The sequence below is a fragment of the Saccopteryx leptura genome, chromosome 6 (genome assembly GCF_036850995.1).
Source record: "Saccopteryx leptura isolate mSacLep1 chromosome 6, mSacLep1_pri_phased_curated, whole genome shotgun sequence".
NCBI lineage: Eukaryota > Metazoa > Chordata > Mammalia > Chiroptera > Emballonuridae > Saccopteryx > Saccopteryx leptura.
This window is the reverse complement of record NC_089508.1, coordinates 32375413-32397666: the sequence shown is the minus strand read 5'-3', so window position 1 is coordinate 32397666 and position 22254 is coordinate 32375413. Positions and strand designations below refer to the sequence as shown.

At 51.1% G+C, this 22254-nt stretch overlaps 1 protein-coding gene and 1 non-coding gene across 4 annotated transcripts in view; both read right to left on the bottom strand.

Annotated features, from left to right (window-relative positions):
• ACTN1 (actinin alpha 1) overlaps positions 1–22254 on the bottom strand; it is a 108552-nt gene that overhangs the window by 46652 nt on the left and 39646 nt on the right. For all 3 annotated transcript variants that reach the window (XM_066388066.1, XM_066388065.1, XM_066388063.1), the window contains exon 2: positions 4602–4716. In XM_066388066.1, the coding sequence (XP_066244163.1) occupies positions 4602–4716 (115 nt within the window). The remainder of the gene's footprint in view (positions 1–4601; positions 4717–22254) is intronic.
• On the bottom strand, positions 8100–8206 carry LOC136377752 (U6 spliceosomal RNA). Its single transcript, XR_010746385.1, has one exon. It is a non-coding gene; the product is annotated as a U6 spliceosomal RNA (small nuclear RNA).

Here is a 22254-nt window from a genome sequence, read left to right as displayed (position 1 = left end):
AAAGAGCCTGACCAGGTAGTGGCATAGTGGACCAAGTGTCGGACTGGGACGTGGAGGACTCAAGTTCGAAACCCTGAGGTCACCAGCATGAGCGGAGGGCTCATCTGGTTTGAGCAAGACTCACCAGCTTGAGCCCAAGGTCGCTGGTTCAAGCAAGGGGTCACTCGGTCTGTTGTAGTCCCCCGGTCAGGGCACATATGAGAAAGCAGTCAATGTACAACTAAAGTGCCACAACGAAGAATTGATGCTTCTCATCTCTCTCCCTTCCTGTCTGTCTGTCTCTGTCTATCCCTCTCTCTGACTCTCACTGTCTCTCAAAAAATAAAAAATGAAAAAGAACAATGCCAGGTTTATTTGTTTAAACTAAGAAAATATTTAAACTTATAAATGTTGGGGGAGTGGGCAGAAAGGAAGGATATACTCTAAAAGGTTGTTGGAGAAACCAGTACGGCAGTTTCTAAAAATCTTAAACATGGAATCATCACATCACCCAGCAAGTCCACTTCTGGGCGTGCACCCTAAAGAACTGAAAGCAGGAACGAGGGCAGGTATTTAGAGAGCCACGTTCAGAGCAGCATTATTCACAATAGCCCAAAGGTGGGAGCACCCCACATCCTAATCGGTGATATAGGATTAAATAAAATGTGGCACGTAAAGGAATGTTCCTCAGCCTAAAGAAAGGGAAGGGAATTCTGACACATGCTAAAACATGGATAAACTGGAGGACATTATGTTAAAGGAAATAAGCCAGTCACAAAAAAATAAAGACTATTTGATTCCACTAATATGCGGTGCCCAGAGTACAGGGGGTCCTCGGGTTACGACCCAGTGCTGTTCCTATGACACTGTCATAACCCGAATTTTGGTGTAAGTTGAAACATACCCTAGCCTAACACAAACGAAACACTTGCGCTTTTCACAGTCCAAAATGGCGTCAGTAAGCGTCCTGGGGGACGCCAAATCTCTCCCTCGTGGGCCCGCTCCTGCGTATTCCTCCGCAGCGCAACCAAACTGGTTCACCCCCGTAGTTCGTAAGTACAACGCCAACAGCGGAAGCCGAAACACTCACGTTTCAATTTTTTAAAGTTTCTATGAGAGTGAACATTGTAAACTCGAAATGTCATGTCAACTGTCGTAGCCCAAGGACCCCCCCCCCCAGTCACATTCAGAGACAGAGGAGAACGGGGGCTGGCAGGGGCTGCAGGGAGCCAGGAATGGGGTTAGCATTTAATGAATGTGGAGTTCCAGTTCTGCAGACGGATGACGGTGATGGCTGCACAACAGCATGAATGTACTGAACGCCACTGAACTGTACACTTAAAAATGGTCAGAGTGGTGGATTTTATGTTTGTAGATTTTACTACACCCCCACCACACACACATTTCACCTGCAAGGGAAATAGACTAGTTTGGGGTAAAAAGAAAAGGACGGCAGCATTTAGAGCTTTACAGAAGCAGAGAGTGCAGGGAGCAGGTCATCTGGGAGGGCAGGACATCTCCAATGTGGCAGGGGGCCTGAGGGCCCAGGCCTTTTTGGGAAAAGCCAGTTGAAAACAAAGCAGGTGCCAGCTCACAAAGGATCCTGCAAGCTCTGCGAAGGAATGTGGGCTGCAGGCTTGCAGCCCTGGGGAGGCGCCGAAGGGTTGCCGAGCAGGGAGCAGCCTGACCATATTTGGGCTGCCACACGGCCCCTCGGCTGAGGTGTGGAGGAGGGGCTGCAGAGGGGAGGGAGGAGCTGGGAGGTGGCTGAAGGCCTCTGTGGCATCAGCTAGGTGAGGGTTGACACAGGCCCACACTGATACCACGGCAGCCAAGGTAAAAGAAGAACAGAAGACGGAGATAGAATGTACAGAACTCGAATGCCAAGTTGGAAAGAAGAGCAGAGACAGAGCTGCCTAGGATTCCCAGATCAGGTTTAGGGGAACAAGCTGAAGGCCCCAGGAGGAACAAGGTTTGCTGGGGCCAGGAGAGGTCAGCACAGTTTTGGACACACTGAGTGGACCTGGGGGACACCTGAGTGGAAAAGCCCAGAGCAGTTCAGCATTTAACCCTTTGAGTAGTGAGTTTTTTTCATGCTCGTTGACTCCCGGGAGTGAACTTCTTTTCAAAAAATGAAATTAGTTTCAGTTACAGTTTTTTTGTTTTTTACAGGGACAGAGAGAGAGTCAGAGAGAGGGATAGATAGGGACAGACAGACAGGAACAGAGAGAGATGAGAAGCATCAATCATCAGTTTTTCGTTGCAACACCTTGGTTGTTCATTGATTGCTTTTTCATATGTGCCTTGACCACGGGCCTTCAGCAGACCAAGTAACCTTTTGCTCGAGCCAGCGACCTTGGGTCCAAGCTGGTGAGCTTTCTGCTCAAGCCAGATGAGTCCGTGTTCAAGCTGGCGACCTCAGGGTCTCAAACCTGGGTCCTCTGCATCCCAGTCCGACGCTCTATCCCGATACTCTATCCACTGTGCCACCGCCTGGTCAGGCCAGTTACAGTTTTAATAACTAAAATCCTGTTTGTTTGATAACTAATTTATGAAAACAAGAAGAACATACATTTGCCTTTTTTAAATGTTGCCTTACACATGTTTAAAATAAAACTTTTTGTTATGATCATACTCTGGATGGTCAGGAGGCACGAGGACATATATGAATGTTCATACTACTCAAAGGGTTAAGAAGGGGCTCAAGGGAGAAGGCTAAGCTGGGACTAGGTCTAGGACTCACTGGCATCACGTGGAAGGTAAAGCAAAGACAGCAGTTGAGATTGCCCAGGGTAAGCCAAGGCCAGAAAACTGAGGACCACCAACCTTTAACAGGTGGTGGAGGAAAAGTATTCATAAGAAAGCCAAGGTCGCCTGACCAGGCGGTGGCGCAGTGGATAGAGCGTCGGACTGGGATGCAGAGGACCCAGGTTCAAGACCCCGAGGTCGCCAGCTTGAGCGCGGGCTCATCTGGTTAGAGCAAAAGCTCACCAGCTTGAACCCAAGGTCACTGGCTCCGGCAAGGGGCTACTCGGTCTGCTGAAGGCCCATGGTCAAGGCACATATGAGAAAGCAATCAATGAACAACTAAGGTGTTGCAACACGCAATGAAAAACTAATGATTGACGCTTCTCATCTCTCTCCGTTCCTGTCTGTCTGTCCCTGTCTATCCCTCTCTCTGACTCACTCTCTGTCTCTGTAAATAAATAAATAAATAAAATTTAAAAAAAAAAAAAAAAAATAGGCCCTGGCCGGTTGGCTCAGCGGTAGAGCGTCAGCCTAGCGTGCGGAGGACCCGGGTTCGATTCCCGGCCAGGGCACACAGGAGAAGCACCCATTTGCTTCTCCACCCCTCTGCCGCGCCTTCCTCTCTGTCTCTCTCTTCCCCTCCCGCAGCCAAGGCTCCATTGGAGCAAAGATGGCCCGGGCGCTGGGGATGGCTCTGTGGCCTCTGCCTCAGGCGCTAGAGTGGCTCTGGTCACAACATGGCGACGCCCAGGATGGGCAGAGCATCGCCCCATGGTGGGCGTGCCGGGTGGATCCCGGTCGGGCGCATGTGGGAGTCTGTCTGTCTCTCCCTGTTTCCAGCTTCAGAAAAGTGCAAAAAAAAAACCAAAAAAAACCATCGTTCAGACTTAAATATAAATAAAACAGAAATAATATAAGTTATTTATTAAAAAAAAAGAAAAAAGAAAGCAAGCCAAGGTCCGTGTTCAAGGGGAGCTCTCTCTCCAGGTATCTGGACATCCAAATTTCAAGCTGGGGTCGGTCCAGATAAAGGACTGCGATTATACAGCTACAGACACAGAGGTCACAGTGGAGCCAAGGGTTAGGGAGAGTCAGCCATGGTTTCACTCTTGACCACAGAATCCTAGTATTCTGGAGAAGGGACCTCAGAAACCATCTCTTGAGGCCCTGGCCGGTTGGCTCAGCGGTAGAGCGTCGGCCTGGCGTGCGGGGGACCCAGGTTCGATTCCCGGCCAGGGCACATAGGAGAGGCGCCCATTTGCTTCTCCGCCCCTCGCCCCCCTCCTTCCTCTCTGTCTCTCTCTTCCCCTCCCGCAGCCAAGGCTCCATTGGAGCAAAGATAGCCCGGGCGCTGGGGATGGCTCCTTGGCCTCTGACCCAGGCGCTAGAGTGGCTCTGGTCGCGGCAGAGCGACGCCCCGGAGGGGCAGAGCATCGCCCCCTGGTGGGCAGAGCGTCGCCCCTGGTGGGCGTGCCGGGTGGATCCCGGTCGGGCGTATGCGGGAGTCTATCTGACTGTCTCTCCCCATTTCCAGCTTCAGAAAAATACAAAAAAAAAAAAAAAAAAAAGAAACCATCTCTTGAACCCTGTGTTTTTGTAAATGAGAATGCTGAGGCAGAAAGGCAGTGAGTGACCTGTCCGAGGACACACAAATGATCAACCGCAGAGCCAGGACCAAAGCCAATCTCCTTGCTTGAATTCACACATCACCCCCAACTTCTTTCAAGAGACCCAAGCTAGCCATGACCAAAGGCAGAGAAGCAGCAGATTGCCAGGGACGCACCCCCAAAGTGGCAGAGCCAGCAGGCAGCCCCTGATCCTGGGCCAGGGTGGGCCTCCCCACCTGGCACTCTGGGGCCAGCGGTCCACCTCACCTGAGATGACCTCCAGCAGCAGCATGAGCTTCAGGCCGTCCCGGAAGTCCTCCTCAATGTTCTCGATCTGCGTCCCGGCCTTGCGCAGGTGGGAGTTGCACCACGCTGTGAACGTCTAGACAAAGGAAAGAAGAGCAAGCCGTCAGGCTTCCTAGAAGTCACGTGGTCTCAGGCCCTCACCGGGTTCTCAGTGGGCCCCAGGGCCCACCTGCCTCACACCATCTCTTCGGTTGCTTTATTTAAGGCATGGATGGGCACCAGTGGGATGGACGAAGCAGCATACTCCTTCATGCCTCTCCTCTGGACCTTCTCCTAAAACACATTTAGAAGCACCAGCAATTTACTTCTTAGGTTATAAGGCTTAGTTTCAATCTTCATAGTTTTGAGGAAAAGTATCCCAGAGCTGTATTAACACCATAAAGTAAATTACTTTATTATATCCTCGTCCACTCAGCAGCTACCTTAGGGAAAGGATTAATCATTTCTGTTAGGGATACAGTTCAGAGTTACGATGTCAGGATAAGGAGAAAGGTAAGCACCCCAATGTGTATGTCTGTTATCTTTGCACTGGGGCATGGCAACACCTTAAGCTGCAAATGTATGAGCGAGAATTCCAGAAAGTTGTTCATTTGTTTTTTAAATTGAGAGGCAGAGGCAGGGAGGCAGAGATAGATTTCTGCATGTGCCTCGACCAGGATCCACCCAGCAAGCCCCCTACAGGGTGATGCTCTGCCCACTGGGTCCGCTGTTCTGTTGCTCGGCAACTGAGCTATTTCAGTGCCTGAGGTGAGGCCTTGGAGCCATCCTCTGCAACTGGGGCCAAATTGCTTGAACCACTGAAGCAATGGCTGCAAGAGGGGAGAGGAGAGGGAGGGGGCGGAGACAGAGAGAGAGAGAGAGAGAGAGAGAGAGAAAGAGGAAGAAGAGGAGGAGGAGGAGGAGGAGGAGGAGGAGGAGGAGGAGGAGGAAGGGTGGAGAAGCAGATCCTGTGTGCCCTGACCAAGAATTGAACCCGGGACTTCTACACACCAGGCCAACACTCTACTGCTGAGCCAACTGGCCAGGACTCAGAAAGTTAATATAAGGAGACTAAATAATAAAAGTCCATCGATGTTGGAATATCCTAGTCTGTGGGGAGAAAGCAGCAACACTGAAGCTTCTATATTAAGCAGATAATCAGGCAGGTCACTAACCAAGCTGTCCTGTGCCAACAGCACCCCCTGATGGCTCGACCAAGCAACAAGGCAACTCAACAAACCAAAAGCACATTTTGATTTTGCATGACCCATCTACAAACCGGGCAAGTGTCTCTCCCTATCTCTCACATTCCATAAGAAACAGAGATAAGCATTCTCCTGCTTCAGATCCAACCCATTCCTTGGCAACCCCAGACTACTCTGCACCAAATGGCACTCACAACGACATGGGGGTTCAAGAGTCAATGCCCAGTCCCCTACACCAGGACCAGTCAGCTCTCTCCCACCTGCCCGTGAAGCTGCAATGGTGAGCAGTGAGTTATTCATTGTAGCAGCAGCAGCCACACTAGAAATACCCTTCCTCGTGGGAAAGGTCACCAGACTCATGATCCCCACGATCACTTCCTCTTACCCTGGGGAACGCCAAAGTGAAGTGGCAATGAATGGGCAGGAGAAGGGAGGAACACCACACCAGGGATTACTGGGGGGGGGGGGGGGAATGGCTATGTCGTTTATAAGCAAGGGCTGAAGAATCTGTGAGCAAAAAGGGGAGAGGTCAGTCCATGTAAGTAGGGAGGAGGGGGCAGTCTTTGAGAAGACTGGCACACAGACTGGATGTGGGCAGGGGGCATATACTAATTCATCAGCCTGGACATCCTCTATGTCAGGACATCCTCTTTGTCATGCTTGGCTAACTCACACTCATCTTTCAAACTTAGGCTAAGATGCCAACTCCTCCAGGAAGCCTTCCTGATGGCCACCCACTACCTCTGGGTTGGGGGCACAGAGCCCACAGCATCCTGTACCCACTCCATCATTGCCCATGTCCGACTGCATGGTCCTTGCCTGGCCACTTGTCAGTTCCACATCTCCAGACTGGGATGGACTCAATACCTTCCCTAGAGCCCAAGGGCACAGAGTCAAGGACACGCCAGAGTACAAAACAGCCAAAACCCCTGCCCTGTGTAGTGAACATTGTAGTAGATGTAAAAATCAGGCAACTGGATGAAGGAGTGTATGACCAGTAGTCACGGCTGTCATGGCCATTCACATGCAGGTTCTCACTGAATTCGGGCAGATGGTAAAGAAACAGTGGAACCAAAAAATGGGGAGCCATTTCTTTATCAAAGTCTCGCACCGGCCGACGAGCAAACACACAGGGCTCCCAAAGCCACTGACACATTCTCCGGTTCCACAACCAGGAGCATCTTCTCCGGTTTCTCCTAGAATCAAAGGCTCCACCAGTCTTAGTGGAGCTCGCAAAAGCCCCTCACCTCTGGTTCCCCATCTGCACACCTCCTCTTTCTCTGCACAAACTGGCTCCTTCCTCAGCACCCTGCATTCTCTCCTCTCTCACTCTGCAAACATGGCTTGATTTTCTCTCTGCCTTCACAAACTTTCTGGTGTGAAAAACCTCTCCTCCAGCAAACATGAGCAAGACAACGGCCCTTCCCAAGCAGGAAGGTAATTTGCAATTTCACAGATCACATACCTGGTCCTACCCAGCGCCACTTTTTAACACTAAAAGTGAGCAAACTCAAAAAATTCAAATTTTACAACCTCATTTGCCCAACAAGGAGCAAGTAAGGAACCCATGCAAAAAAGGAGGAGGGTCCTGGGAGATGGACCTGCACCTGTGGGTCACGCTGAATGGCATCAGCAGGGGGTGATGGGCCAGGCAGTGCTCTCAGGGTCTCACAGGCAGGAGACAGGCCAGAGGGGCGGGGGTGCAGCAGAGCAAGGAGGAGCATCTACGGGTATCATTGATTCCTCCCCGGCCGGCATGGCAAAGCTGGTAGGAGATGAAGTACAGTGGCTTTTATTTTCATTTTGTTATAACTTTTGTTGTTGTGGTTAAAAAAATGAAAGTTTCTAAATCTTTAAAATAAATATAATGTTTTGTTTTTTTGTGTGTGTGTGGTTTTTTTTCCAAAAAAAATTCTTTATCTCTAGAGTAATTTAATTGGCTACAAACTGCAGAGATTTGACTCCGGAAGTTCTATATCTTCAGATTCTTTAAGCCAGCAGCTTTATTTTAATCAATTGTCTGGGGGGAGGCCTGAACTTTCCCTCTGTTACAGACTGAATGTTGAGGTCTTTGTAGCAGAAGTTTGCTTCTGAGACTTATTGTCCTTCTCCGTTGCTAAAAGTTCCTGAAATGCTAGAGAACATTGGCTCCAAAGAATGCTGTCTCTTTGCAGGAGAATTCCAAGTCATTTGTGTAGATACCTCACCCGTAGGAGGTGGACTAGAACTCCCCATCCCCGGAGTGTGGCTGCAGCGGTGACTTCCTTTTCAAGAAAAAAATATGGAACGCTTCACGAATTTGCGTGTCATCCTTGCGCAGGGGCCATGCTAATCTTCTCTGTATCGTTCCAATTTTAGTATATGTGCTGCCGAAGTGAGCACTAAATATAATGTTTTGTAGGTCCAGATTGTCTTCCAGCTGTCCTCTGTCCGTATATGCACTTCTGCCTGGTGTTACCACACTGTCCTTTTCTTTTGGGAGGAGCGCTTCTTCATTTACTACCTCCCCCCTGTACTGCCACAGTGCCACGCTCTCATCCTCCTCCCGGGACCATCCTCAGCCTCTGCCTGGGGACTCAAGGGGACCGGGATCACCCAGCGAACTCAAAGGGCTGGTCTCGGGTCCAGTGCGGCCATGGTCCAGCTGGGAATTGCTTGCAGCTCCCCCCCTCCACAGGTGGGGACTGGGACCTCACTGTTTATCACCCAGTCATGGAGGGGTAGGGTACGGTGTTAGGAAGGAGGAAGAGGCCACTTTTGTAAAAAGACACTACTTTGCAAGAGAAAAGTCCTGTTGAAAGCAGCCCGCCTCATTTCCTGGGGAAGCTGGACTGGGCGCCCCGGGGAGACAGGCCGCACCTGTGTTTGCTCAGGTCTCCCATGCAAAGCCTGGTTCTGAGGCCTTGGTGACTACTCTCTGCTGAAACCTGCAGGGCCCCATCGCCGGCTCCCACAGGTGACAGCCTTGAAGGGGCCTCTGCACACCCCCCCCCCAGTAAGAAAGTTCCCCCAGGAAGCAGCACCTGTCTTGAAGCTCAGGCCTGAGGAGGAAATGGTGGAGGCAGCTCAGTGATTAAGAACATGCAATGCTGGGAGCACCAGCTCTGGGTTCAATGCTCAGACCCACTACTTCCCAGCTGCGTGACCTTCAGATTAACCTCCCTAAACCTCAGTTCCCTAAACAGCAAATGGGGATAGTGATAGCACTGTGTAAAAGCCAGGATTAACTAGAAATACTTATGAAGTGCCTGCCACTTAGTGCTCAGCAAATGGTAAGGAGGACAGACTTTCCCGTGGACGGGCCTCGGGGGACCGGCCCCCCTCCGTCCTCCAACCCACACCCTCCTCCCTGCCTTCAGCCACTGAACTCCGTCCTGGGTCCCACCCCTGCCATCACTGCACTGGGTTTTCCAGATGATGCCTGGCGTGTGTGAGAAAATCTTTTTTGAACTGGTGCTGATATATTATGGGAAAGGGCTAAGATTGTGGGGTTGCAGAAAGCCTAGGATTTTGACAGTGATCAGCCGGGTCCCCAGCACGAGGAGGCTGATGGGGAACAAAGAGGGAGAGGGCAGTGCCCGCAATGCGGCTGCCGTGCACACCACACCACCACCCCTTGGGCACAGGGCAGGGCGTGGTCTCGGAACTCAAGCTCCCACATCATGACAGAGATGGGCACCTGCCCCTTAACAGTGCCCCAAGGGTCCAGTAAGGAGGAAAAGCCAACAGTCTCAGGTGATGCCTGTGGGCAGTGGCTGGAGCCCCAGAGCACCACGGCCTCTAGTCTGGATGTCTCAGCGTGGGGGGCAGCGCCACCCCAGGCGGGCTATGGTACAGCCTCATTCAAAGAAAGGGCAAGGGGATATTTTCTTGCCTCAGTCCCAACCAGGACCTGCCTTATACAACCTTCCCTTTGCTCTAATAGCCCCATCACTGGGCCCTTGGCTCACAGCCTAAGGAGACAGGGCTTCAGTGGACGCCCTATTATAGAAATGGGCTCAAGGATGCCGAGGGGCCTTGGGATGAGCGCTTGGGCACCACGCTGTCAGTTCCCAAGGGCTGCGGTGAGAGCTAGTTCCTTCCTCATTTCACCACCACCAGCCCCGCCGCACAGCCTCTGCGGGCCCTGGGCAGAGAAGGGGGCTGGCAGAGAACCCGGATGGGCCCCTGCTCTTCTTGAAGCACCTGCCCATGTCTCCTCTGGCGTAAAGGTGATTTTAGCAGGCAAAGAATATATCCATCCAAAACTGTGGTTCAAGGCTGCAACAGGCACGGGCGTGGTGGGAATGGGGCGGACGGTGGAGCCAGGCCGAGGTTCACAGGGCTGATGAACAGGGAGAAGCACCACCGTCTGCCTCCTCTGTGGTCTCACAGTCTTGCTATCACACAGCATTCTCTCAAAGCCTTCCACTATAACAAGTATCACGTCCCTGTATAATATTTTCTTTAAAGTGGGTTGAGAAGGCCAATGGCTTTTGAGAACATGCTCTCCCTACTCCCCAGAGCTCGGATGCACTAAGACTGTAACTTTAGTCACAAAGGCCTTTTCTGAGCCTCAGTTTTCACATCTATAAAATGGAGACAAGGGCATCTACCAGGCAGGACTGTGATGAAGATTAAGTAAGATAATAGTGTACTTTACCAACAAAAAAAAAACTGGAAGAAAGGATAACATTAACATGTTAATATTTTAACTTATATCAATAATAACAATATCAATATGTGTTTAAAATACAGAAATTGTGCAAGAAAGGCACTACCACCATCATTACCATCTAGATTTTAGGGTCTAAAAGGAAATCTGAATAATCACTCACTCAGCTGGGATCACTCATCAGCCTGAGTCAGGGGCGGGGCTTTTGAAGTCCATGGTGGGAGGAGGGAGAGGTGACAGAGTTATTGAAACACAGGAGGGTCACTCCACAGAGCGAGCATCCAAGAGATTAGAAGGATTAAATCATGCAAGGTGACAGTGCCAATTCCTCGTTCATCCACCTCTAGCCAGGTGGGATCTTTGTAAGTGACTCAACACAGCTCTGCCTCAAAGCACACATCTGTGAAATGGGGGTCATAACATCATGAGGTTGGTTAGAGGAGTCAAGGATACATTCCACTTAAAACACCGAAAAGACAGCCTGGAACAGAATGCCAGCCAGCTCAATTATTACCTATTATTACAGTCACCACAATAATTGACTATAATTATTACAAGTTCACGCTGTTTAACACATGGCATCAAGGAGTGTTAGAAGCTGGAAGAGATGCTGAGCATCACCCAGGTCAAACCCTCACTTGACAAGTGAGGACATATGGACCAGAGAGGGTGAGTGGCTTTCCCAAGACCACACAGCAGGGCATGTTCACAACACGGCCTCCTGACTCCCAGTCTCACATGCTTTCTGCTCCACCAGGATGATGTGGATTTCAGGTGCAGGTGTGGGTGGGCTGCTGGAAGGGAGTAACAGAGCCAAGGCCAAGATTGTAAATGGCCAGACAGATGGGCTGAATCTAGTGCAACGTCACTGAAAATGGGTCACTGGACAGTGAAAACATTAACCTGATGGAATCTGAGTGACTCTGGTCAGCACTGGCACCAAGAGTCTGAAGTGATGGAACATCAGTAGAGTGGGCGTGGGCCAGGTAGCTTCACTGGCAGAGAGGGGCGAGGGGAGCAGAGCCCAGAAAGTGGTTGTCCAGAGGTGGGAGATCATTCTGGATAGTGAGCAGATCAGAAACATGTCTGGAGAAACTCTGGGAACTGGGCTCTTTAACGCAGGAAAGAAAGGACTCAGGGTCTCACCTCAAATATTTGAAAAACCCTCCCATGGACAAGCAAATAAATTTGTTGGGCACATCTCCAGGCAGAACAAGGCAGGCAACACACACCATGGTGAGGAGTGTAGATTCCAGAGCAAAGCTGACCTGAGTGACTGCGCAAGTGACATCACTTCTCCCGCCCTCGGTCTCCACATCTGTAAAAGGGGTATAGTACTAGAACCTACTTCAGAGGATGGTGAAGATCAATGCAACAACATGTGGCAAGTGCTAAGCACAACTGCTCACACACAAGGCTCAATAAATGGTTGCTACGATTATTAGGAAGAAGGACAGGAAGCCACAAGGAAGTCTAAAGTTCAAGAACAGACCAAAAGCTGGATGTACAGTGTGTTACTGGCAAAAGGCATGTGCTTGGTGAGGATGCGGGGAAAGGACTCAAGTCCCCTGGGGACTGGGATAAGTAAGATCCCTTAATATTCAGATCATTCAAGAATGATCTAAACTAACCACTGAAAAGCTGGTTTAGAGATGTGTTTGAAAAGTTCATTCAGACCAAAATCACACAGTTAAATATCTGAACAGGGTTTCAAGGTCAGTACTATCATATTAATATTTTGGGTTGGTTACCTGTTTGTTAGGAATGGAGGAGCTGTTCAGCAGAATCCTGGGACGTTACCCACTATATGCTGCAGCAACCCCCATCTCAAGTTTTGACCATCAAAAATCAGTCTCAGTTTTGAACCTAATCTAGGAGACAAATACATATGCCATAAATAAGAATAATAATATAATAACAGCAGCTAACATCTAATTGGGCACTTATTGTGTGTTATCGGCTTTGACTCACTTATTCTTCACAAAACTATTATTCTCCCCATTTTACAGATGAGGAAACTAAGGCACAAAGAGGTTTAATAAGTAAGCAAAAGGGTCAAACATAATCAAGTAGGACTGGTTAATCATCACCTCCATGTATGCCCATGCACTGTTCTTGAAACAGTGGCCCTCTCGAGCTGTGCTTTGTTTTTCCCTCAGGAGAAACTGGTTCTAAGTGTCCCAGCTGATAAAGGGCACCAAGAACATAGCATCAGTACCAGGGCAGGGTGGTGAGGGGGCAGGAGTAGCTTCTCCTTGACTCCACGTGGGACTAAGGGCCCTCGGTTGCCAGACCGCCAGGGAAGAGGAGCTAGCAATAGGGACTTCTGTGTGAATCCCCTAGTTTTTAAATGCTGGTGCAATTTTAAACTAAGATACTTCACAAGCCTCCAAACGATGTCAGCAAGCTAACTCTGAATTAAGACTCATAGGGTCTCTGGTTTTACAGTGGGAAATGTGAAAGCTTTCTAAGTCTCCTAACCAAAAAAAAAAAAAAAAAGTTACGCAGACAGGGACGTATGGTGTGTGAAAATAAGCGCTGGGCAGACAGCTGTGCCGGCACAGCTAACACTCCTAACAGACACGGCTGACGTCAGCCATCTGGGAATGTGGCAGCAAAAGCTGTGGGCACTTCCTGTGAGGGGTGGCGGGGCTCCCCTCATTTGGGCTTGATTGAGGACCGACGCGCGCGCACACATGCAAGCACACCACCGTGCTTTGTGAATGAAAACAAGTTTCCATGTATTATTACATTTGCAAAAATGAGTCTCTGCTAATTCCCACTGTACAGTGAGTGCCGCGACAAAGCCCGCAACATGTGACCATGGACAGCCTGATGTGGTACGAACTCCTCAAGGGAACTAACATGGGCAAAAACCCTCAGCCAAAGGCTGGGACGCTGTCCTGGGTAAACACTCTAAATAAAGAAAAGGGCCGTGAACACCGCAAGTTCTTGCCTGCATCGCTTGAGAGGCAAAAATCAGAAACAGCCTCATATTAGATTAATAAGGTATTAGTTAGGCAAATATGGCTCATCTACTTAATGGAACAGGACGTGGCCAAAATGATGGGTTCCGAAAAATATATACTATTATGGAAAGAGGCTTATATGTAATTATAACAAAAAAGCAGGACATCAAATTGTATGGACTGCGGGTTTAAAGCTATGCGAGCGATCGCATAACCACAGGGAAAGGACTCAAACGAAGCGCGCCCAGATGCAGACAGTGCCTGCGTCCCAGGCGTGCAGCCATCGGGGGCAGCTTTCTGCTCTCCGTGCCCAGGCGGCGGCCCGTGTGGTTGGCTCACGATCCACTCCTGACCCTTGCCCCCACGAGCGCTCTCCTTTTTGATGCCGACTTGCCTGCTTGCACAATCCGGGCTGCGCTCACGGCTGACTTCTCCAGAGCAGCCTCCACTGACAAAGGTGCTTTCTCTACTGTACGGTGTCTACAGCAGAGTAAACAAGATAACCCACCTGCAGCCAAATGAGACTGGGGCGGGGGTAGGACGGCAGTGCCACCTCACCCGGCCAGCAGGTCCCAGGCTCATGAGCCCTGACCACACCCCTCCTGGGCACACCCGTCTGCTCTCCTGGGATCTCCGCACTGGATACTGGCCACGGTTCACTCCAGGGGAGTTATTGTGCACAGAACAGGGGTCAGGAAACTGGGGCCCTGCCCTGGCTCGGCCAGGCATGTGAGTGACCTCGGGCAAATCACCTCAACCCCTTCCAGCTATGTAACCACAAACGAGAGTGCCTGGCAGGCTGGAATCCAGCAACTTTCCGGGTTGGTGGGATCTTCTTGTCAAAAGAGGCCAATACATTCCACAGTGGCAGTTTCATCTCAATAAACTCAAAGCAAGATCAGTGTTCAGTCCCAAGACTGCCAGCTCCTGCCCTACACCACCAGATACCTGTTATTCGTTTACTGAGTGGTCTCTAAAAGCTTTATGCCACAATAACCCTGGAAGGACATACGAGGACCTGGAACCGTGGCTGCCTCCAGGGAGAGCAGTTAGGAGGATCCTGACAGATGGAGAGAGGCACACAGGCTTTCCACAGAACACCCTTTTGTTTCTTCTGAATTTCATAACACTACTCTTTTTTTTTTTTTAACACTATACAAATGTACAAAAATCTGTCCGGAAGTGTGTACATTTTTCTGGTAAGTCAGACCTCTGGGATGGAATACAGGGACTTCCCATTTCTCTAGTAATTTTTTTTTTGGGGGGAGGGGTCAGTGCTCATGTATTATCAGGAAGGAAAAAAGAAGAAGATGATAAAAGGGGAAAAATTATCCCATCTATTTAAAAGAATTAGTAAGAGAGCCTGACCAGGCGGTGGTGCGTTGGACTGGGATGAGGAGACCCCGAGGTCACCAGCTTGAGCGTGGGCTCATCTAATTTGAGCAAAGCTCACCAGCTTGGACCCAAAGTCGCTGGCTCGAGCAAGGGGTTACTCGGTCTGCTGAAAGCCCACGGTCAAGGCACATATGAGAAAGCAATCAATGAACAGCTAAGGTGTTGCAACGAAAAACTGATGACTGATGCTTCTCATCTCTCTCCGTTCCTGTCTGTCCCTATCTGTCCTTCTCTCTGACTCTCTCTGTCTCTGTAAAAAAAAAATTAGTAAGAGAATCATAGGAAAGGGTTCTGAAACACTTTGATGTGTCTCATCAGTGTGTAATATTAGAAAGAAAGTCAGAATCAGGGACTGGGACATGAGGATAAGCCAGCAACTGTGCACACCCCACCCCCCTCAACAGTCAGACAGCAAACTATTCACTGTAGAGGAAGATGGAGATGGGGGCAGCCCCTCTGGGCCAAGTGGCCCCAGAAAAGAACAAAAACAAGCTTCTAAGCCTCTTGAAGGTGGTACAAGGCCTCCCATAAAAAGGTGGCTTCGCCTGACCAGGCAGTGGTGCAGTGGATAGAGCGTTGGACTAGGATGCAGAGGACCCAGGTTCGAGACCACAAGGTCGCCAGCTTGAGCGCGAGCTCATCTGGTTTGGGCAAAAGCTCACCAGCTTGGACCCAAGGTTGCTGGTTCGAGCAAGGGGTTACTCGGTCTGCTGAAGGCCCACGGTTAAGGCACATATGAGAAAGCAATCAATGAACAACTAAGGTGTCACAATGTGCCACGAAAAACTAACGATTGATGCTTCTCATCTCTCTGTTCCTGTCTGTCCCTATCTATCCCTCTCTCTGACTCTCTGTCTCTGTAAAAAAAAACAAAAAACAAAACAAAACAAAACAAAAAACCCCAAAAGGTGACTTCTTACAGCATGGTCTTCCCTTTCCTGAAGTAGAGCAACAGGACCCTGGTCTAGGCTCATCAAGTCAAAACCAGCTCCTCCCCGACCCCTCTGGGTGGGCACCCTGCCCTGGCTGCCATCAGAGCCTGCCCCTCCTCTGCCTTTGTTGGCCAGGTGTGTGAGCTTTGGCCAAGGTCCCTTGAGAGGGCATGGCCAGCACATGTGCCAGGGGTTGAGTCCTCCGAAGCATCTGCTGGTGGGAAGGTCGCTGCAGAGCAGCTGGGGAGTGTTCTTTCTCCCTCGGGCCACCCCGCAGTCCCTGTGACCCCCACAGTGCAAGCAGGGTGTGGGCACTGGGTGGTTTGTCTAAGCAAAGACCTGCCAGGAGTGATCTCAGATGCCCAGTGTTCTTCTGGTAACGTAAACAGGAGTATCTGGTTAACTTATCGAGGGCTGACTGCCAGCCTTTCAAAGCGAGCTGTCAGCTGGTTCACTCACAGATGAAAAGCAGAGTCCTCAAGACATCTCCACCCAGATCTATTTACTTTCCACCCACCTGGGAGTGGCTGCTGAAAAAGTTGAGAGCCGCCAGGCAGTTTCCTCTACTCAAAAAAAAATAAACAAAGCATCTAACAGCTTGCCCCCCAAGCCATGTGAATGCTGGGGTCCCAGCAACTCAAGAGTGCAGGTGGCTGGGGGTGCCGAAGGAGCTGGACTTTGCAACCAGAGAGAGCTTCAGTCCCAGGCTCCACCTCTCAGTAGCTTTCTTTTCCTTTTTTTGTGGCAGAGACAGAGAGAGTCAGAGAAAGGGACAGACAGACAGGAAGGGAGAGCGATGAGAAGCATCAATTCTTCCTTGTGGCTCCTTAGTTGTTCACTGATGATTTCTCATATGTGCCTTGGCCGGGGGACTACAGCAGACTGAGTGACCCCTTGCTCGAGCCAGCAACCTTGGGCTCAAGCTAGTGAGCCTTGCTCAAACCAGATGAGTCCGTGCTCAAGCTGGTGACCTCGGGGTCTCATACCTGGGTCCTCCATGTCCCAGTCCGATGCTCCATTCACTGCGCCACCGCCTGATCAGGCAGTAGCTGTCTCTTTAGACAGAATTCTTCATCTCAGCTTCAGGATGCCAATCTGTGAAATGGGGATAACACCACCTAAAACAGGACAGCATTAAAGAGGACCGAATTAAACCTTATGTCCTTAGACAGTTTGGTGCTCAGTCCACAACAGATGCTTAAAAAACATTCAGCTACCAGCCTTTGTCACTCACTGCTGTGTGACCTTAATTAACCTGTCCTAGGCCTCAGGTGCACCACCTGACAAGTGGGGATACCCAATACCACTGCTTTGCAGGGTGGCTAACAAAATGAGGGCACAATGGATGCAAACCAGGCAGCAAATGCCCAGGACACAGCAGGAACCCAATAAATGCCCACCGTCATCCTGACCTCACTTCTTATTCCTTTTCTATTGATTCAAAGTTAATCATTCACAGAGCTCTATAGGTTGCAAAGAAAGAGGTCATTATTGTTTTCCTACTGATAGGAAACTCTGAGGCCAGCCTGCCAGCCAGGGTGCTGGGAGAGGCCAGGGGCCCGTGCAGGTCCTGGTTTATGTCCACCTCAGCCCATTTCAGGAGACACCACACCAGACGCCTGGAGGGTGGCCAAGGCCAACGAGGGGGGGGGGGCGTGGCTCAACCTGGGAGGCAGTTGGACCTAGTGAACATACCGGGTTGGAGAGGGCTCCCAGCCTTCCATGAGGCCCAGGCACCCTCTTTCTGCCAAGGCCCTCAGACAGCAGGCGCTACCCGGGCAGCTCAGCACCTTCCTGCTAATGTAGGCAAAACTGGCCATCTCCTGAGAGAACGCAAAGCTGTTTTAAGTCAGGTGGCGGCCCTGTCCTGGCAGATCAGTTGGTTAGAGCGTCATCCCAACACGCTAAGGTTGCAGGTTCAATATAAGAATCAACCAATGAATTCATAAATATGTGGAACAAATTGATGTTTCTCTCTCTTTCTCCCTTTCCCTTTCTCTAAAAATATATATTAATTAATTAATTTTAAAAAGTCAGATGGCATGTGATCCAGTGAAGAAACGAAGGCTGTCCACTTAGCTCCTGGCCAGTGAGGGTCAGCTGCCCCCACCAGTCTGCCAACACCCCCAGCCTGACCGTTCCCAGGAACCAGAGTGCCCTCAGCAACGGTCCAGACATCACAGGCCCTGCTGTCTGCGGCCCCTGTGGCCCCAGACTCCCTGAGCCTAGGTTTCCACGCCAGTAAGGCAAAGACAAGAAGACGAGCACCTGTGCCGTGCGGCGGCCGTGAGGGAGGGCGCTGTGAGCTCACTCGAAGGGCTCAGACCAGTCCAGGCACAGAGATTAAGCACTCACTCAATGTTAAAAAAAAAAAAAAAATCAGAAGTTTATCCACAGAGACAGAAATCGAATTGTGGTTGCTTAGGGCTGGGGGTGGGGGAATTAAGGGCGTGAGAGCTGGGGTATAGGGTTCTGTTTGAGGTGATGATGATGACCTGACTGCAGTGATAGTTGCACACAGGCTGCGAATACGCTGAAAGCCATTAAATTGTACACTTCCCATGGGGGACTGTACGGTATGTGAGTTATATCTCAATAAAGTTATTAAAAAAAAAAAAAAACTAAAATGTTCCAGGTCTCCACTAAGCCTGTTATCCAGGATTTTTTTTTTTTTTTTTTTACCCACTGGCAAGAAACCAGCCTCAAAGGCAGGCCCTGGACCCTCACCCGCCCTGATTACAGAGGTAACTGAGCCACTCAGTGACTGGCCAGCGAGCAGTCAGCAAGCCGAGATGAGGGCTGCAAGCTGGACGGGCCTGGCCTCATCTTTGACCAGCGTCAGCACTTGAACCAGGACTGAACCGTGGGCTTCCGGTGCCACCACACTTGCGGCTCAGCGGTTCCTCTGAACAGCAGGTCAAGCCCCGGCGCGTTTGTTTAGCCAGCAAAGTCCAGTCGGACCGTCCCTGGCGCACTTCACACCGCCCCGCAGCGGGGTGGCGCCCTACTCCGGAGGCCAGTATGAGGACAGCCTGCTCCCTGCTGCTGCCCCCAAGCCCGGTCCTGCCTCGAACACCTCCCCCTCGTCTGCAGTCTGACTCCAACTCCTGCGCGTCTGACAGTACGCAGCTCTCAAGGGCCACAGCTCACAGGAATAGCCCACGCATTCCTTCCCCAAAGAAGGAAAAGCCACCCAAAAGTGAGGTCATTTGGTTTTTCTGGCACAGACGCTGAGAGATATGTATGGGCCACTCAACTCTACAGAGAACTTCCCCGGATGACGAGGATGTGACCCAGCCTGGTATTCGTAAAATGTGGTCTGTAGTTCGACTCCAGCACCTAACGTGACTGCCCCGTGTAGCTGAGGCGTGGCTCTGAACTTTACAGCTGGTAGCCTCGATGTTCTCGTCTGTAAAATGAGAATCACCAAATCCACTCCTCCTGGGGCTGTGGTAAGAATTGGAGCACAGCACTTGCCTTACGGCAGGGGCTCAAGGAATAAAATACCTGTGAAGACAGGGGGCCATGGACCGAGAGGCCTAACTGAGTCAAGTTTCTTCATCTCAGGTCCAGGAAGATCAAGTTTCTTCTCCAAAAATATAAGCACAGATCAGCACATTATAAAGCAGTACAGAAATCCCAAAACCCCTTCATTAAAGAGCCACAGGGGACCCATGGGCTGTGGAAAACCCCAGCCGGGCCCACGGCACCTGCCACCTCCGCCACCACCAACCTCCCCGCCCGTCCCCCAGACCCGTCAGCAGTCTGGGGCACCAGAAGCCCAGGACAGAGGCCTGCAGGCCAGGGTGGCAGGGGGCTCCACAGCAGGAAGCAGGAGGCTGAGTGAGTAACAGGAAGGTGTCGAGAAACGTCTACATCTCTGAAACGGCGGGAGAAATGCACTTAGAGGCAGATCTGGCCAAGACCCTCCAACTCCACGGGGATGGGGCAAAACATGGGGCTTGTCTGGAGGTGAGTGTGTTCACAGCCCTCCTTGAAGCTCGGAGAGCCACACCTGCTCTGCCCCCAGCACCGGGCTCACCCTCAGAAACTGCAGCCTCCCTCAAACCTGGTTCCAGTGCAGTGGTATGCCTGCACTGGGGACAACAAAGGCAAAGTGGACCCCTGGGAGCCTGAGCAGAGGGAAGGAGAGCAAGAATAAGACACTGGAGTTGCTCAAAGTCATGGGCCATCTCAGCAAATCCACTCAACTACCCATGTGAGAGGAGGAAACCGAAGGTGAGAGGCATTAAGCAACCTTCCAGACACGCAGTTCCAAGAGGCAGAACTGAGATTCAAGCTGAGGTCCCTAAGACACCAACGCCTGCGCCCTTCCTACTATCCTGGAGGCTGAGGCTCTTCCAGGTGAGCCTTCCACCTTCACTCAGGCCAGGGAGAGAGAAATCAGCCTGACCAGGCAGTGGTGCAGTGGATAGAGCAGCAGACTGGGACACGGAGGACCCAAGTTCGGGCTCACCAGTTTGAGCGCGGGGTCACTGGCTTGAGCAGGGGGTGACTCGCTCTGCTGTAGCCTCCTGGTCAAGGCACATATGAGAAAGCAATCAATGAACAACTAAGGTGCCGCAGTGAAGAACTGATGCTTCTTACCTCTCTCCCTTCCTGTCTGTCTGTCCCTATCTGTCTGTCTCTCTCTCTCTGTCAGAAAAGAAAGAGAAATCAGCCGACACCACCCACCCCCACCATCCAGCTCTGCCCACCATCTTCCAGAGCCACACGGAAACCTGTGCAGAGTCCCGAGGCAGTCCCTGGGCCTGCCACCTGGGGAGGTAGCGAAAGGGCAGCCCTGGACGCTGGGCCGAGAACCCCTCCAGGGCTCTCATCCAGCCCTGAGAGAAGGTCCTGACCCTGTGGCTCCCTAGGGATGCAGAATGGCCAGGCAGCTTTATCTCCTAGGTTCTTATTCTCCTTAGATGGAAGGACAGTTTGAATCCTTTTGGCTTTCTAAACACAAAGGCCATTGAGAAAGACCATGAATAATCAAAGGGGCAGCCAAGCTGGGAGTATGGATGCCAGAGTGTGGGCAACAGGCCTGTTTGGGCTTGGACTGGTCTGATGTCAGCAGCATCCCTCACAGCTGCCACTGCAGATGTTCCTGACTTGCCTGGGCTCTCGGCGACCCCTGCCAGTGAGCTGGAGCCATAGTCATTCATTCGTTCATTCATTCATTCATTCGCTTACTCATTAAATACTTACTGAACGCTGACTGTGTCAGAAACTGGGGTCACATGTTGGGCAAATAAAGATACAGTCCCTAAACCAAGGAGTCTTAAGTCTGACAGGGATGACAAACATTAATCAAACTCATATAAGTGAGTGTATATTTGCAAACTAAGCTGAAATGCATACAGGAAATGTTCCTGAAGTCATGAGACTAAAACAGGGGAACCAGGTCCAGGGGTGTGGGGTGTGTGGTGCATATTGCAGAGGGGAGGGGAGGGGGCTCCGGCCACAACCCTGAGGAAGTCAGGGAATTTTTTTTTTTTTTTTGGTATTTTTCTGAAGCTGAAAACGGGGAGAGACAGTCAGACAGACTCCCACATGCACCCGACCGGGATCCACCCGGCACGCCCACCAGGGGCGACGCTCTGCCCACCAGGGGGCGATGCTCTGCCCACCAGGGGCAATGCTCTGCCCACCAGGGGGCGATGATCTGCCCCTCCAGGGCGTCGCTCGGCCGCGACCAGAGCCACTCTAGCGCCTGGGGCAGAGGCCAAGGAGCCATCCCCAGCGCCCGGGCCATCTTTGCTCCAATGGAGCCTTGGCTACGGGAGGGGAAGAGAGAGACAGAGAGGAAGGAGCGGGGGGGGGGGGGGGGGGTGGAGAAGCAAATGGGCGCTTCTCCTATGTGCCCTGGCCGGGAATCGAACCCGGGTCCCCCGCACACCAGGCCGACGCTCTACCGCTGAGCCAACCGGCCAGGGCCTCAGGGAATTTTTAAAGCGGAGGAATTTTAATTAGATGTAACAACTGTAAATGTGAAGGTGAACCATGTAATTTATCATCTAAACCAAGACACATGAAAATAACAGGAGGTGCTGTTAATAATTACGTCAGGACAACAGGTGCAGAGACTTGCAGTCACCTATGCATATATGTGGAGTCAGGGATGGTCAGGAAACAAAAGACCCAAGACCCCAAGGCAAAGGGAATAATGTGGGCTCAACCCACTGGAAAGCGGGCACTGGGGCTGGTACAGGAGGAGAGGAGGGGTGCTAGGGCTAGGAGGTCAGCAGGCTGCAGGGCCACAGAGCTCCTGCAAGGGGGTAGGATGGTTCTTCCTGAGACTACTGGAAACCACCCAAGAGATTTTGTTCAATTTCAGCTAAGGGTTGCTAGGTGCAGAAATCAAATGTTAGTTCAGCATGGACTATGGTGGCAGAGTGGCTAAATCATTGACCTGGAACACTGAGCTTGCCAGTTAGAAACCCTGGGCTTGCCAGGTCAGGGCACATATGACAA